At 44.2% G+C, this 17,742-nt stretch overlaps 1 protein-coding gene across 4 annotated transcripts in view; it reads right to left on the reverse strand.

Annotated features, from left to right (window-relative positions):
- Positions 1 to 302: 302 nt before the first annotated feature.
- The window catches only part of TRIM9 (tripartite motif containing 9), a 93,878-nt gene continuing 76,438 nt past the window's right edge, over positions 303 to 17,742 (reverse strand). For 2 of the 4 annotated variants that reach the window (XM_036270946.1, XM_036270940.1), the window contains 4 exons: positions 6,005 to 6,028; positions 4,854 to 5,157; positions 2,375 to 2,537; positions 303 to 488 (listed from right to left, as the gene is read on the reverse strand). In XM_036270946.1, the coding sequence (XP_036126839.1) occupies positions 426 to 488; positions 2,375 to 2,537; positions 4,854 to 5,157; positions 6,005 to 6,028 (554 nt within the window). In that variant the 3' untranslated portion in view covers positions 303 to 425. Of the gene's footprint in view, positions 489 to 2,374; positions 2,538 to 4,853; positions 5,158 to 6,004; positions 6,029 to 6,445; positions 6,488 to 8,942; positions 9,132 to 17,742 lie in introns of all 4 variants that reach the window. The other 2 variants (XM_036270932.1, XM_036270956.1) reach the window with 2 other exon arrangements.

Consider the following 17,742-nt stretch of genomic DNA (forward strand, 5'->3'; position numbering starts at 1 on the left):
GCTCTCTCTACAGCCTCTGATGGAAAGCTAAGAAAAAACGGTTGGGAGAATTTTCTCTTGGCAGTGGCAGTTCCGTATGTCACCAATGACACGATCAGAAAGGAAACAAAACATAACTCGCTACATAAAAATTAGGTTAAATAAAAGCAAAATCTGAGAGTGGAAACGAAGTGACAGGGTGGGCTAAGTCCTTTGTTGTTTAGAACTTCTGAACATGGAAGCAAACGCAGGCGTTACAGCGTGGAGAGGTTGGGAGGGGAAGCGGGGAGCTGTGGGGTGTACAGACCACAGAGGACCAGCTTTTCTCTCCTCCTTGTCCCTCACCTTCTAGCTCTCTGGCATCCCACCAGGCTCTCGCTGCGCTTCTCGCTGTTACTTCTCAGACGGAGGTAGGAACAGGCAGCTGGCGCCTCCACAGGACATCCTTAGGCGATGGACGCTCTGCTGGAGTAGAAGTCGGGGACTGGGAGCCCGGTGTGCAGCGTGACCTGGGGGAAGAGACTGAGTCCTGAAGGCACTGCAGGCCCCCACCCCCACCATCCTCCTCCTCTGGGCACCGCGGTGTGTTCCTAATTCAAAAGGGATCTATTCACATTAACGTCTATTGTAGAACACGTGAAAGAGAATTCTGGTAGAATTCTGCCTGTGCTAAGGACCTGGCCTTTATGGCAGGCTCCCAAATCCTGGAGACACTTAATAATATCATTCTCATTTTACGAATCTGGGGAGACTGTGTTCCTTATGACTGAAGACCCAGGCCCTGATCTGCGGGTAGTGAAGCCTGTTGAACATTTCGTAATGATCACCGCCAAAGCCATGGTTAGAGAACAGGTGAGCAGACAGCTGTTCCTTTATTACTTGTCCACTAGTATTTCAATTAGGATAAACCTTTCCTTTGGGGATTGCCGAGACAATGGCCAGGTGTGAAGAAACATGGGCACTTATGCTATTTCACTGCTTTTTGTCCCCTCCCTCCTCCGTGGACAAGGCTAGAACACACCACACAGTACTGTCATCTCTCCGTTCTTGCCCCCGTCTCCCCAGCCCGAGGGTCTGATTCTAAAGATACTCAGAGCATCTAAAACTGTGGAAAACTTTGAATGAGGTTTTCCAGGCTCACTTCTAGGGTACTCTATGGTTTTCTTTCTTCCCATGTGGAAGCTGAACTTGACAGATGAGATTTCAGCCTCCCAGAAAACCCCAACTAGTTGCAGGAAGAGAGGAGGACGGAGGTCACTGGGTGCTGTCCCTTTTACTATACATCCTGACAAACAACAGTGGATTTTTTACTGGCTCCCAAGACTGGTTCTGAATAAAGCAAAAGTCGCCTTCCGTGTTTTGATTCTCAAGCCCAAACTGTCATAAGGCAACCGTTTGCTGAGTGAGATTCACGGCCGACAGTGAGAGCAGTGACTGGCCAGGGCCCCTCTCCCTGCCGGGCTCTGATCTCTCCCCTTCCCCCACCCGTCTGCTCCCGCCCAGGGCCTCTCTGTCCTTCCTCGTCTGGGTGAGGCCCCTCATGTCTTAGAAGCTTTAGCTGTTCCCTCTTCCCAGAAAGCTCCACACAGCTCGCTCCCTCACCCCCTTCCAGGCTCAGCCCACCCGTGACGGCAATGAGGCCTCTCCACACTGACCACCCTGTTAGAGACCGCAATGCCCTCCCACCCCCAGCACTCTGATCCCCTTACCCTGCCCTCGGTCTTGCCTCCTTCTCACTTACTGCCTTTAACACACTAGATAATTAATGTGGCACCTGTGCTGCTTTATTGTCTGTCTCCTACAACTAGAATGTGATCTCTATGAGGCACGATTTTTATGTTTTGTTTCACTGATAAACACTATTGTTAATAGCGCCTCACATATTAAAGGCGCTCCACAGGTATTTGCTGAACGAGTGAGAAGAACCTGTTGTTTTTCTATTCGGGGCAGGGACTGTTTTCTATCCTCAACGAATCAAATGAGAGTGCAGAGAGGATGCTCACACTTTCTGATAACGGTGCTAACACTCGCCTCACACATTTCCTTCTCAGGCACGCGTGGAACTGTGCGAGGCTTGTTTTCACGCCAGCTGGTTCGAGAGTTTCATTTCCACTTGAGACGAAACCAGGGCTCAGAGGGACACTCACTAGTAAACCAGGAGTAGAATTCCAGCTTCCCACTTGCTGTTAACTAGACTGTGTCCAAGTATAATGAAGGGGCTTAAGCTGGTTCGGAGACATGTCAGTTGTCAACGTTGATCCCTCTCCCCCTCCTTTCCTGCCTGTCTCGGTCTGGACCATACACGGTCAGCTTCCTGTCTCAGGGATGGATCGGCTCGTCCACGGCAGCCTCCCAGCAGGGCCAGCAGAACCACTGCGCCCGGGCCGGTGCTCACCTGCACGTTCCGGTTCAGGCTCACTGCCGGGAAGAACAGGCCCTCCACATTCTCGAACGCTATGGGTCCTTGCTGTTCGTCGTTGATAAAAAATGTCAAGGTTTTTCTGTTTAAGTCGAGGAGGACCCCGATGGTGGCCCCTTTTGTGATCCCTCCCTCAGTTCTGTGGAAAACAAAAAACAAAACAAAAAAAGAGTTGGGTTTCACTTGCCTGCCCTCGTTCTGGGAGCTCCCCGTCTGTGCGGCTAAGCCAGTGTTTCTCAACTTACTGAGCAGCAGCCTCTCCTCAGTCCCAGGAGCCTTTCAAACAGGCCCCTCCTCACTTGCTCCTGCTTTCGTAGACTTTTAATACGACAGATAGACTGTGTATCTGTGTATGTGCGGTAGGCATGTCTGTGCTTTACATATTAAAAGAGTAAGGTTTTTTTGCTTCCCCCAAACCAATTTGCACTCCCTTGGGGGAGGTGTCGCCCCATGTTGAGAATGGACAGGTTCACCCACGCTGCTGTGCTGTTGCTGGGTGTGAACTCATTCATACAGGGTCACCACCCTGAGACCTGGCTCAGAAAACAAAGCCTCAAAGACTGGAAGGAAAGCAGTCTTTGGGCTGTCGGAGCCCTGCCCATGGCTCCGCCCTGCACTTTGCACAAAGGGTGTGAATCAAACATCATTCAATCTGAAGTGATTTAATTTAAAAATCAAAATGAAGAAGAATTTAATCCAAACTTAAATTCTTCATATGCATGAAGAATTGGATTTGGACCTGGGCTACCCACTAAACAGAAAAACTCCAGAAAGATGGTCATTTTTGACACGTTGAGTTTGAATTGAGAAGTTGGAGGCTTTGTATAAAATGATTCTCCCCTGTAAAGTAATCACACTGTAGACACAGAGTGATTTTAAAGAATCTGCATTCAAATGTCATTTTACAATGACTTGTGTCTTATGCTTTAATTGATGGTTTCGCAAAAGCCACGCAGCGTGGATGACTGGCGTTGCCCTTTCCCCTCTCTGAGGTCTAGCAGTACTGAATTTCACCCTCATGTCAGCAGAACACAGACATTTCAGACTGCTGTTCTTTCCTCTGGCATGCACAGTGCAGACTATGCACAGCTGTTAAAGGACAGGTTTATACATTGTGTCTTGTTATTTCACACCTTCAACAAGGACGGCACAAGGGACATGTGACTTATATACAAGCAGGTGTGTTCCACCTTAAGAATGTGTTTTCTCTGCGTAATGTGACAGCTGTGTCATTATTTGCTCCTTCACTCCAAAATAAAGATGCTAAAAGGGGAAAGTAAGCATGGTACATGGGTGGTGGACTCAGACATTCAGTTACAAAGAGTTCCTTCAAAGTGTCGATCACTGAAGACAACCGCTTAGCTACATCAACTAGTTTGATATCGGGCTGAAATGGTATGTGTGCTCACTTAGGAAGTGAATAATACACACCAGCACGGAGGTGTAAGAAAACACCCAAGGCAGCAGGGAGCGAAGGCCCCAGGAGACCTACTGGCTAGAGAAGGGGCAGCGATGAGCATAGAGAAAAGGCCAAAACAGTGGCGCCCACTCCACTGCCTGACTCACTTTCCTTTTGATCTAATTGATTTTTTCCCCAGAGACAGCAGTGAGAATGCATCCTGAGGAAATCACTGAAAATAAGGAGGACCAGGGTCCATGATAGACACTGATCTAGGAAATTTGTGAAAAATACATTTGAGGAAGAAAATACAAACCAAAATGAAAAAGGAAGTCTAGGGAAACTGTTGCAGTCTGCATTACATGATAATTGCTTACATTTTGGTGGTAGAGGAAAACCTAAGGTGATTACTCTGTTCTCTTTCCCAGCACAGGGTGCTCTGAATCCGCACAATTATAAGAGAGTTCTTCAAGGACAAAGCTATCCAAATCGGCACCCACAAGATTCAGTTTATTAAATGGCTTCTATTCTGAGCAGTGGTATTGATAATAATCATAATAGGAAAAACAATGTCTTCTATTTTCAGGTGCCTCTGATGTGAGGCATTTTTGCATATTCCATTTAATGTTGGGAACACTCCTACATAGAAAAATATTAATATCCCAATTTGGTGGATTTAAAATTTGAGGTTTAGAAAAACTAAATAGCTTGTCCAAAACTGCTTTTCTGTTAAGTGGTAGGACTGGATTTTAGACTCCTGAAATGTTTTTCTGTAATGTATATGCATGGGAATCTTAGTCTCCAGCCCTGGGAGGAATGTTACAGTGAAGGGCCGAGGAAAGAGCTCATGTCTCTGCCATTATGCAAAAAACAAATGAGCACACAAATACCCACCAGGATGGACTCAGTTAAGACTAGTAGAACTCCTGTGCTACTTAATGAGAGTGCCTGCCCGACCTCCTTAATGTTGTCTATTTAATAGGCCTTTGAACGTGGGCTCTCACTCTTGACCAGAAGCCAACGTGAAGGAGGCTTGGTTTGGGGGCTGCAGGGTACCTGTTGGTGTGCGAGTTGTTGTGCATGAACCAGCTCCGGTTATTGTCCACATACATTGCCCAAGCTTTGTCGTCCTTTCCTAACATCACATCCTTCATCACGTCGATGCGAGCCACGCCAAAGGCAGGGTCAGGGTGGTTGTCATAGCGATCCACGGTTAACTCCCAGTAGTGGACACCCTTGGAGAAGCCGGTCTTCCCCAGCACCACCCGGTCGTCGTAGCTACTGCAGGTCACAGTCAGGTTGTCGTTGGAGAAGATGATGTCAGAGTGCGCTGAGCCAGGATCAAAAGCAAACCAGGCCACTGGGAACAACAGAAGGGATTGGAGTTAATAAGACGGACCCGATGAACCCAACACCATAACAGATTCCTGGGTGGCTGAGGGGTATTGTATCCCATTTTCATGCTGCCATGCAGGAGGGAGGTGTCCAGGGCCAGAAGGGCCCTCAGTGACCAGACAGGGGCCACGTCCTGGGAGTTGATACTCTGCGCCCAGAAGCAGATGGAGGACACACAACCCATCAGCAGGGGTTACCTGGCTCAGACTGCACTCCCAACCAGGTGATCCGGGAGTGAGGTGGCATCGATTTTGAAAGCTGCAAGTCCCTTCGCCTGGTGACTGGCAGACAGTACACCAGAAACAAAGTGAGAGGGACGCACTAAGATGCCTGTGTAACCCTGAGGCGGGGAGGCTAGGATCTAGAGTCCTAGATGGAGGAGGGATAAAACACACTGTGAAACCAGGAAGTACTCCTTCAGCAGAAGTGCTAAGACCTAGCCGTTTTGGAAATGTCCTCCGTGCTAGTGAAAGCTCGAAAAAAGCTTGCAAACTATCAGCAATCAGAACAAATTTTCATGAGTGCCTGTGACTTTGACACAAGATAGCTTGCATACCTTCATAACTTAAACGTACAGTTTGCTTGTTACTCCTAACACTAACACATAAAATATTCTGCTGGAGCAGTAGGTATTTTGGGCATTAGGTGCAGGAAGAATGATGTCTTTGTACACGTTGTTATGCTCCGAGTTCTAAATGCCGCCTCCAGTTAGCACACCCTGGAGAGAAGTCACTGCTGACTTAGGAGCCCGTGAGTCACCTCACAGGCACTGTGCTCTTTGCTATTTGTAACAGAATAAGGTTATTTCATACCTGCCAACAGCTTTTTAATGTCAACTGTTGCCATCCCGAGTGAAAGGCATGGGAGGGAGAAATAGGAAGCAAAATTGACATTGATAAGAAAAACATGGCTCTTTTGATAGACTCATTCCAAAAAAGGGCTCAATTTACAGCACTACAAATACTACAACAGTTGGTCTGACTGTACCTTCACCCACATTTAGCACTCATAGAGTGCTTTGCATTGATGTATAAGAAAACTGGCAGGAAAAGTAATCTTCTTTGAGGTATAAAATTAAAATACGGGTATTGTTCCCATTGTTCTAAGTATTTGAGAAGCTGTTATAATGGGATTTGAATGAAAATTAGACAATTTCATTGACATAAAATAAGCTACTGCCATTTATTTTGCAAAGGAAATCGAGCATACCAATCACATAAGTAAAAGATAACAATTACAATAGGGATACTTGCCTAATTGAGAGTAAGGTGCAGATTGTGGCTCAAAATTGCATCCTATAAAGAGATACTACACATCAAAGCTATGAAACAACAACTATGTTGATAAAAATTATTTGTATACATGTAAAACGCACCCGCTGAACACAATCACGAGAGGCCTGATTCATAGAAAACCAAAGCCCTTTTAGGTTAGTTGACTTTGCTGAGTAAAAATTACATCTCTGCTTTTATGAAATAAGAAATGCCTCCTTTTTTCCATTAAATAAATCGTCCTCTAATTGACTCTAAACTGTACAGCTTAAATTTTCATCATTTCCAAATTCAATCTTTTCCACTAAAGTTTTAACATTAAGAAGGCTTACTGTTTAAAAATGAGAAAAATGCATCCCATTGAAATTGGAGGAAACACTGGATCTTGATAAAACTCCATTCTACATCACTATTCCACTCTTCTCACTGGGGTTAGACCTTTTCTGTGACTGGGCCCAAGTTCAATGATACATTATAACTAACTGTGAAATGTAATCTATATGCTAAATACATCTGATGATTATTAATAATGATGAGTTAAATGTAGTAAAAATGACCTCATCTTCTTCTTAGATTGTTTTTACTGTATCCATCTTTCTCATCTAAGGGAGAGGAGGGGGGGTTGGTGGGTGGTGGGGGTTCGAGTGGTCTCAGGCATATTTTAGAATCACCTGTGGAACTTTTCCAACCACCCCCTTTCCTTAAGGTTTGGATTCCGGACCTGTCCCACAAGACGTTGCATTGGGGCAGAGGAAGCAGTTTTGTCTTAAAATGTTCAGAGATGTGAGAATTACGATTTCCTGTGGTGCCAGGGACTACTTAGGAAATGTTTCTGACGAGCACTAGGGTATCTCCTAGAAAGAATAATTTAATTTTTTTCAACTCAGTAAAACCCTAATATGGTAATTTCCAAAACAAATGAAGGCCGAGACACTGAACCAAAAGAATTTCTGCAGAATTAAGAAAGCAACTTAGAAAGGACTAATGATTGAGTTAAAAGCAAAATTTAAAGAGTTTGACCTTACTTTTGGTTACTTTATTTTACTCTGGGATTAATTCATAGACAAAAGAATCATTTTCTCCTGAGAACACAGGGAGTTTTAAAACTGAATCTCATATCCAGCTTTGGAAATAAATTTGCAGAATCTCAATAGGGCTTTAGAAATGTTTATATGAATCATGCCTGTGCAAGTCTTTTTCAAAACAAGTTTTCTGAAATCTTTTTTACACTACTTTAAACACATCGTCATGCATTCACGATTCAACGATACAACTAGAACAGTGCTGTCAAACACAGCCATCAAATATCCCCAAGCCCACATTTCATTTTATTCTGAGACAGTATACATTACAAAGACTATTACAATATTCCAGTACATTAGACACAAGTGAAAAGAATTCCATAACAAAGCATGTCTGAAAGCCAGTAGTGCACAGAAAAACAATAAGAAACATAAAAGCACAAAGAAAAATGTCATTTTAAAGAGAGCTTGAAGTCCCTGCATCCTTTTTGCACTGTCATGCTGTGGTCTTCTCCATTCCAGGATGTGGGATGAGCAAAAAGGAGAAAACAAAAAACCAAAGAAACCTTGGGAAATGGGAAATGTGCACCACGTGTATCCATGATTACAATATAGTCCTGAAGAGATCACGCAGGTCTGCATCGTAGATAGCTAAAGATTCTAGGTGCTAGACAGTTCACTGCGTGGTAACACAAGTCTAGCTTCCCCGAAAGCGGCCTAGAGCCCTGTCACAACCGGCTCGGCTGTGGGAAACTCCGTGGAGTACAGGTTTTTCAATGACTCAGACCCTTGGGCCTTAGGCTAGCTAAGGGGTTTTAATTCAGCTAGTGGTGGTCCCTTCCCTTTGCTTGGGAAAAACAAAACAAAAACAAAAAAACCCAGCCTTGAGCCCAACTGTCCTACCAGTGAGCACAGGCTTTTGCAGAAAAAAAATTTTTACTTTCTGCCCTCTGGTTTGCCTGCTTTATCTGATGCATTCTGCTGTTGGCAGGTTTTGACTTTTATTTTTTTCAGTCAAGATCTCTTGAGTCTATGTTTAATCAGACCACTCCAGGCTGGATGCACTGATCCAGTCCCCCAGACACAGCTGGTTTCCTGGATACAGCAGGCCTCCCTTCAGCCCGCGCCTGCGCCGTGCTGTGTCGCTGCACGTGATGGCGGAGCAGGCTATCCACCGAGGTACCGCGTATGCAAAAAGAACAACTTCACTCATCACCTTCCAATGCCATTGTACATTGACCACAATTCATAGGGGGAGGGAAGGGGGCAGTCCTCACACACACAAGCAAGACTGCCACAAAGCTCCACCATCCAAATGCCCCTCACATGGAAGCAGGCCACAAACAGAGAGCTCATGGCCCTCTCCACACACATGAATGGCAAGAACAAAACAGGTATTTCAGAGATGCCTTCAAGGCACAGAGATGGAGAGTAAAGGTCACAGGAGCTCAGCTCACCCGGTGCATTGAGAGACTGTAAGGAGGAATGCAAGCTCAGCTGGTGGGGTGAGGATCGGAAATCAAAGTAGGATCTCCCGGGGAAGCTGGGCTGTAGATTAAGGGTGGAGGAGAAAGGACTCATTCTACGGAGCGGCAATCTTTCCGAAGGCACTGGAAAAGGGAGTGTCTGTTCTTCTGAATCTGTGTCTAAACGTAAGATCAATGCAAACTAGAGATCAGAAATCTGCCACCTGCCCGTGCATAGTTCCCCAAAACCTGCCTTAGCAATGCATCTGTGCAAAGCCTCATCCAGCCCGCAGCTGCCACAGGCATTGACTCATCCACAACGGCTTGGGCTGGGAGGGATGCTTGGCAGGTCATAACCCAAGACCAGACAGAGGACACCTCAAACATCACAGACAGTTGTTTTGACACCCCCCCCAACCCCCAAAATGTTTTTGTGGTAAAGAAAGTTTCCTTTCAATTAAATATGTTTAGAGTTGAATTTAGAAACTTTAGAGATAAATTTTACCCAGTGGTGACCAAGAGGAGATTAATACTTCACACTTCTGCCCCCTGCTACTTCTGAAGTTGCTACCTGTCCAACAATGGCCTCTTACAGGGTTTCTACTTAGGAGGTGATGGTTTTTGCCAACTCTTCACTGTTCCATATTTTCCCTTTTCTCTCCATATATATGTGTGTGTGTGTGTGTGTGTGTGTGTGTGTGTGTGTATATATATATATATATATTTTTTTTTTCCATTTAAAAATGGATGATATTGATAGAAATACCAGTACACTTGAGACTCGCTCTTTGGGTAGGAGAGGAAAATAGGGGTGAACACTGGGGAAGAAGTCTTCCCTTTGTTTCTGAGTTATGGTCATACCCTAGGGATGCCACTTGAACATCACTGGTTCTCTAATAATAAACAGACTGTGGGCAGTGGTGAGGTGCGTTGGTGGCAAAAAAAAAAAGTCTTTATTTTCAGATAGTGAGGTCTGGAATGAAGATCACTATTATACCAGAGAAAGGACTTATCCCTTACTCAATCTGGTTTTAGAAGGGCTTGTGAGGTAGTCTCTACATGACTAAAATCACACCTTTCTCTTTTGTCAGTCAATAACTGGTTCTTTGCAAGTTGGGTGGTATGGTCAGATAGATGTTTTACCAACTGGGGACTTCTTAGAACATAGTTTGATAGTCATGAGTTAGGAACTACACGTGCCATGATGGTGATAGTCAATGTCCACAACCAACAAGGAGCTTTCTTCTCACTGGAAAAATAATTTTACTTCGGTGGCTAGAGGGTGTTCTGAAGAATATTTTTTCCGGTTTGAGTTTTCTAGGCGAACCATGTTGAACACACCCTTTATCCTATGAAAATGCTGTTATGGGTATGGTCAAGCCAAGGTAACTGGAGCGCAGGTGTGTGGAGCATGATCCTTCTTGAAGGGTTCAGAACAAGGGCATTGGTGGGTTTTAATTTTAATATTGCCAAGAGTCAGCCTCATTTTTATTTCTGAGCTTAGAATATTAAAGTTAGCTTTTTAGTCTTTAGACTTATTCTTGAGGGAAATTAAAAAAAAAAAAAAGAAAGAAATATAAAAGATCTCAGAGAAATTGCTCTATGGAGCTAAGGCATTGTGGTCTTAGCTAAGGCAATGATAATATATTTAAATTTTCTTCTACCTAAACTTGACATATGTGATCATTTCTTTGTTCAGAAACAGTAAACCAGAAATAATTCCTGTCATAATTGCCTCAAGGGAAAATTAGTGTTTTAGTTTAATGGGAAAATTTGAAAAATAACAACAGCACCATAGACTGGCATGGGCTTGTTTCAGGGAGACGGCATTTACAGCGTTATCTAGGTCAGTACAAAATTTTTATTAACAAAATTTTGTTTGCAAATGTGTATATTACAGAGTATATTGAAACCCCAAGTAATCATCTGAAAACCAGTGAAGAAATATGTGCTGCATCCAGACCTTGGAGAGCCCATCAGAGATTGTACTTACCTTTTCTACTCTCAGCACCAGGAAGAAAAACTTAGAATTGGTGACACCACTCTGTTGGGTGGGGACCAAGAGTAGCTATGGTTATTCATGGGACCGATAACTTGACACTAAAATAGTAGTTTTTCTACCCTTTTATGTGGATCCATTGTTTACTGACGACCCCGTTTTCCTTGACTCCTCTCAGATGAAGTATGCCTCTCTTCAGGCAAGATTATTTACTATCCAGACTATCCACCCATCCATTTCCGTCTGCGTTCTTCTCACCTCTGGCCTCCCCCACTTACCAGCTGGATTCTGACCCCATTTTCTCTAAGCAGCTCCTACAAATTTTTTTTTCTACCTTGTCATGAAAACTTCCCAAATGAATTACGAGAGAGAGAACACATTCCACCTGATCCCAGCAGACTGAAGAAAGCAGTGCCTTTTAGCCCATTAGTGAGCACATAGTACAAATGTTTGGTCAGCTGCCTACGGGTCATCTGTGCCACTCGATGCTATCTTAGATGGCAGGAGTCTTCGAGGGGCAAGCTTCAAACTTCCCGTTGAAAGCCTCTGGGTTGAGAAATTCATGACCTCAGGGCAGCCGGTCAGTGTGTAGTAATTGCTTATATTGGTCTGGATGCGCCTCTATGGGAGCTCCATTCATCCACTGTAGCATTACTATCTGGGACCACACAGAACAGATCACTAGGTCTTCAAGTATTTGAGAGCGGTCACCAATCCCCTTTAATTTTTAAAAGACTGTCTAGTCTCATTAAAAAAAAAAAGAATAGTTTATTGATTTTTAGAGAGAGGGAGAAAGAAAGATCGATGTGAGAGCGCAACATTGATGGCTGCCTCCTGCACGCCCCCTACTGGTGGTGGAGCCCACAACCTGGGGAATGTGCCCTTGACTGAGAATCGAACCAGTAACCTCCTGGCCTAACCAAGTGAGCTACACGGGCCACGGCACCAATTCCCTTTAAATCTTTTCTTCTCTGGGATAAATAGAATCTATTTCCAATCTTCCTTCTATGGTAAGGATTTCGAATCTTTAATCTTGTCATGCACTTCTGGACATGTTCTAAGACAGTATTGGGAACAGTACATACTGCCGCTCCCTGGTTTAGCTAAATCACATGGCTCACATTGTGCATACACACAACTATGCATGGTGTCTTTTGTGTTGTACCAGGGAATGCAGAAGTACGTACATCCCATGTCCCCCCTCCCCTTCAAATCACAAATATTGAGACCTGGAGAAGGCTTCTGAGCCATTAATATTCTATCAGTCAAGACAAATAGAAATAAAATTATCTTTTCTTTCCCCCAGAATACATTATACAAAGCTATGTTTCAGTGATAGCTAATATCCAGGATGATTATCATTCATTTTTAATGTTTAGATCACTAGAAAAAGACAAGTAGCTCCTTGAAAGATTTAAGTTCTTGTCATGTTTCATCCCTTACAGTAATCCTGTCTGCTGAAGAGCTTTGCTAAGTAAAAACAGTTTAGCCTGGCCAGTGTGGCTCAGTGGTTGAGCATCGACCCATGCAACAAGAGGTTGCTGGTTCGATTCCTGGTCAGGGCACATGCCCAGGTTGTGAGCCCAATCCCCAGTGCGGGGCATGCAGGAGGCGGCCAATTGATGTTCTCTCTCATTGATGTTTCTATCTTTCTTTCCCTCTCCTTTCCTCTCTCTCTAAAAATCAATAAAGAAAAAAAAAGTATGAAAAGTTACTTTAAAAAAAACAACAAACACACAATTTAGCAGGAAAGAGCAATGGAAAATAGCATGGCCGCTGAATACTGGTGTGGCCACGCTGGGCATGTCTCTGACACTGGGATGGGGAACGGGCCAAGACACACTCTCCCTCTTCTCTGTCAAGGACCATCCTTTGCCTCCTGCCCTTGTCTGGATTGCTGGATTCTGAATTCGGGGCCTCTGCTTGGAGGAAGCAGTCAGAACGATCCAAGTAAAGTTCGGCTGGGGGGACCACACTTATCATTTATTGACTTTTGGTTTTGAGGTAAAAAAAGAATATCTAAGTGGCACTTCTGTTTGGATGACTGTAAATTTCTTTTCTTCATTAGCTAACATCTATGGAACATGTACCACGTGCCAGACACTGCGTGAGAACCGAGCAGCCAGGAAACATGAACTGATGGGAGAGCTGACCATAGAAACATAATAATGTAGAGAACATCTGTGTTATATAGTATTGATTGATTTTTACTCTTCTGAAGGTAGCACTTCTTGACTGATTCCAGTATCTGCAAAGTACTAAAGATTTTTATGGAAGTCATGGAATACTGTGGAAATGTAAAGTACAGTGTTTGCGATGTTATTTTGGGAATTCAAAGAGGACAGGCAGACTGACAGGGGCTCCTATGACAGCGGCTGCTGATCCAGCCCCTGCTGTGCCCTGGCGGACGTCTCCGCTATCTCCCTGTCTAGTGTGAACAGCTTCATCACCTCAGCGGCCTTAGGCACTGGTCCAGCAAGATGCCGCATTTCAGGGCCCAGTAAAGCCAATGTCACTAAAAACTATGTGAGCAGCAGTGAAGGTGAGTTTTATTTCAATTATAAACCAGCTGGAAAATAATTTTCTTTTGATGGGAAGATTTTAAGAGTGACCAATGAATGAAGGAGGTCATGTTTCCTTCACTGGTCTAATAAGCATCCAAAGTCACAATTATATCCAACTGGTCTATAATTTGCAGTGGAAGGTGGTATTGTAAGCTTCCTTAAGTGTGACATTAATTGCACTTGAGAAGTGAGAAACACATCTGTTTTGAAACCTTTTAAAAGAAGAAATGAAACAGCCTCTTACGGCCACTGGGACAGCTGAATACTTTGTCCACAGTCCTCTAATCCAATTTAGAACACCATGGAATTATTTATAAGGAACTGTCATCAGAAGAACCAAAACTTCCTACCTTTTAAACAGATATAAATAGATTCTAAAGGACTAACCTGCTCCCCAGAGCGTCAACTGCACAGCACATTCCCCAGAAACAAAAATAGGGCCTGGATCCAGTTCAGCCCTATGGAAAACCTCAGGAAATTTCCTGGGATATCATTCATGTTGTCAAAATGAAGAGGAACAAGGTATATCTCTTTTCTGGGTTCTGAGATCCATCATCATGCCTCTCACCTTAGATTTTATAAATCTAACCAAATTTATCCAGGTGTGATTTACCTCCCATAAGGATTTTGTCCTGAAAACACAGGTTATTCTAACTAAATTATTTTGGGGGAGGCTTTCATGCTCTGAGTCAGGAAAAGCAAAGCGGAGGCTTGGGCACGTATCTCCTGTGAGCCACACTCTTCCTCACGTGATTCTTTATCTGCTGTTTCCTATCAGTGTTGGAATTTCAGCCTCACAGGCAGACCTCCAAGACCCAGGAACACCCTTGGAGGATGAAGTAGTTAATAGCTTTCAGTATTAATATTGAAGAGAGGAGCCACAGAAGAAAGCCAGAGGGTACTAATGATAATGAACTTAGAGTTCATCTGCTCTAAGTCAAAAACCAAAAACCAAACAAACAAAAAAACCCCACAACAAGAACAAACTGAAATCCTGAGAGGTGAAGGGACACACCCGAGCCGCACTGCCAGCTGTGGTGGGACAGGAGAGGGACCCAGGCAGGGCCCATTCCTGGCGGATAAAACCTTGGGGGTGACAATGTTATTGTTGCTCTTTTGAGCCTTGGAAATGTATAGAAAAGTACATTTTATACTACAGACCATGGGGCACACACTAGTGGTCTCAGAGGTGACCAAGGTTTATGTGATGACATATCATTCTCCAAACTCTGCACTAGATTGAGGATGAATCTTTCTCCTCTAAATAGAGTAAGTCTGTGAACTGTGGTGGTTACGGACTGAAAGGAAAACATCACCCTTCCCATTGGGACTTTGGCCATAGCGGGTGGGCGTGCTGAGGCATTCCCTGTTGTCTCTGAGAACGGATGAGGTTGTCCACCTCCCCCACCTCACCAGGTTCCAACTTCTTCTGTGGGGGTCGTCTTGGGACATCAGGGTTTAAGAGTGCAATACTTATGCTGGCCCCAAGTCACTATAAAATGTTTGCTAAGAGATTTAGGACAGATACATTGGAGGCCATTCTGGGGCTATATGTCTGCACCACTGAATATTCTCTGGGTTATTTCCTTTGCTGTGTGGGAAGAGCTATCACATTAGAAGGGGCAGGGTGATGCTCAGTCTAACGGGGCAAAAGGCATTGTATTCTTTATGGCTAATGCCTCCGATGTTCTCTTTTAGAAAGCGATTCCTATATAATTTGAGAAATTCCAACCCTTTTATTGTCAGTTGCTAAAACAATTCTGGAAGGCGCTGGAGTGATGGCTCCTGTGGACATTCAACTGGGAAGATGCTTGAGAACACTTTGCAGTGCTCTGAGCACCTACTTGCCGAGTGCTGAACGTTACAGCCTTATCTATAGACTCAAAGACCTGGCTCCAACCTTCCTTTTCCTTCCCAGGCAGCTACCCGTCTCTGCCAACCAAGAGCAGCCACTGGTAACAAATGGGGAGAAGGGCCAGTCTAGGTGAGAGCTCAGCTGGGGTGGGGTGGGATCAGAGGAAGCGCAGACCTGAAGAAAGGACAGGACCTGAGGAGGAGCTCAGATATTATGCTGCAATTGTCAGTTACTCCCACATCTCTTTTTAAAAGCAGGAATGTTATTCTTTTCCACAAAACTCTCACGTGACTCTTTGAAAGTGTTCAAGCCCTATTTCTGGTGGGGGTTTCTGGAGATAAACACACGAAGCAGTGACGCTGTGCAGCTTCATTTTGACAAGATGTTTCACACACCTAGCAGACAGACTGAGGGCTGTTCTCCTCTTTCCTTCCCATTAGCTGCGTGCAAATAGCACTGTTCTGGTGTCGGCACCAAAGGACCCTGCGTTGTGCATCGGAGATGGAGAGGCCCAGGTTTGACATGTTACATAATCTTCAGAGCTCCATTTTTCCATGTCAGGAGTGGTGCATTAATAATAATAATAATATTTTCCTCATAGAGTGTGTGGTCGGTAGAATAATGGCGTACCCAAAAATGTCCACATCATCACCCTGGGAATCTGAGACCATGTCACCTTGTACGGCAAAAGGGACTTTGCAGATGTGATTAAGTTAAGGATCTTGATTTGGGGAGATTATCCTGAACTATCCAGGTGGGCCCAAGGTAATCACAAAGGTCCTTATAGAACGAAAACAAGACGGTCAGAGTCAGAGATTGGAAGATGCTTGGCTGCTGGCTTTGAAGATGGAGGAAGGAACCATAAGCCAAGACATACAGGTGACTTCTGGAGGCCAGACAAGGAAAGAGACTGGATTCTCCCCTAGCACCTCCTGAAGGAATGCAGCCCTGCTGATACTCACTTTAAGCCCAGTGAGACCCATTTAGGATTCTGGCCTCTAGGACTGAAAGGTGATAAATACACGCTATTTTAAACTGCCAAGCTTGTGCAACTCGTGAAAGCAGTAATGGGAAAACAATACCTAGGGTAAATGTGGAATGTTGTAGCAAAAGAACGGGGAGGGTGTTTAGACATGAGGTGGGAACAGAGGTATAGAAGAAGTCGATATAGCTGTTGTTTTTCACGGGATATTTTAATGGATAACGAAGCAGGTTCTTAGAAGCATGACACATAATGAATTAGGTTTATCATCATAGTTTGTTTTTGGGGCGGGGGAATGAAGGGCTTTATTTTATTTTTTCATTTTATTTTATTTATCCTCACCCAAGGACATTTTTCGATATTTTGTTCAGATAGAGTGGGAGGGAGAGAGAGAGAGAGAAACATCGACGTGAAAGGGACACATCGAGTGGCTGCCACCCGCCCGACCCAACCAGGGCAGGAGACAAACTGCAACCGAGGTACATGCCCTTAGCGGGAACCGAACCCGGGTCTCTCTGGACCTCAGGCTGACGCTCTAACCGCTGAGCCAAACCAGCCAGGGCTGAAGGGCTTATTTTATATTGTGATTACACAAAGCCTTCTGAGATATATCTAACACCTCATTACCATAGATTCCAGATAAAATACTGACTTCTAAATGTGTTAGCTGGAAATCTTTCTAAAATGCATTATATAACTTCTTAATCAGAACATATGCCATAGAATGTTCTTTTTTGGTCTGTTCAGTTTTTCCAGTTACCTCTTCTGCTCAATGCTACCAACAGCCTCAACTCCTATACCAAATCCGTCATCTCTCTTCTCATGTGGTGCTTCTAGTGCTCTTCGTAAATGGGTCAATGAGCTAAGAGTAAGTGAAAACTGAGTGAGGCCAAGGCTCTGCTGTGAGGATAACACAAGAGCGTCAATGTCTGAACTTTGTCTTTCTTTTTTCCCAGAGGTCAGTGTGGCTTACTTCTTGATTGTAAGATGACTGTTTATTATAGGGTAGATAGCTTAGTTTTAGAGAGGCTAGGTGCTTTGGGTCAGGTGCCATGAAGTTCAGGAAGCAGGAATAAAACCCTAGAGCAGGGACCATGCCCTCTGCTTCTCAGTGGTCCTGGGGCCCAGTCCAGTGCCTGACATCAAGGTGCTCAATTAATGTTTTTTAATGAATGATGTCCTTTTCATAGTCACTTTAATGCAGATCTTGATGTTTTTGCCTTGCACACAGATATTCCCTTTGGATTTCTCTCTCCCTCTCTCTTCTCTGGCAAGTCTTCCCTCCCTTTTAGATCACATTAATTTTCCCTGCAATATTTTGTAATGTATTTTATGTAGCTCTTAGGTATAAAACGGCCAGAATATTATTCCCATTAAAAATATGCATTAAA

This window comes from Molossus molossus, unplaced genomic scaffold (genome assembly GCF_014108415.1).
Source record: "Molossus molossus isolate mMolMol1 unplaced genomic scaffold, mMolMol1.p scaffold_m16_p_1, whole genome shotgun sequence".
NCBI classification, from domain to species: Eukaryota; Metazoa; Chordata; class Mammalia; order Chiroptera; family Molossidae; genus Molossus; species Molossus molossus.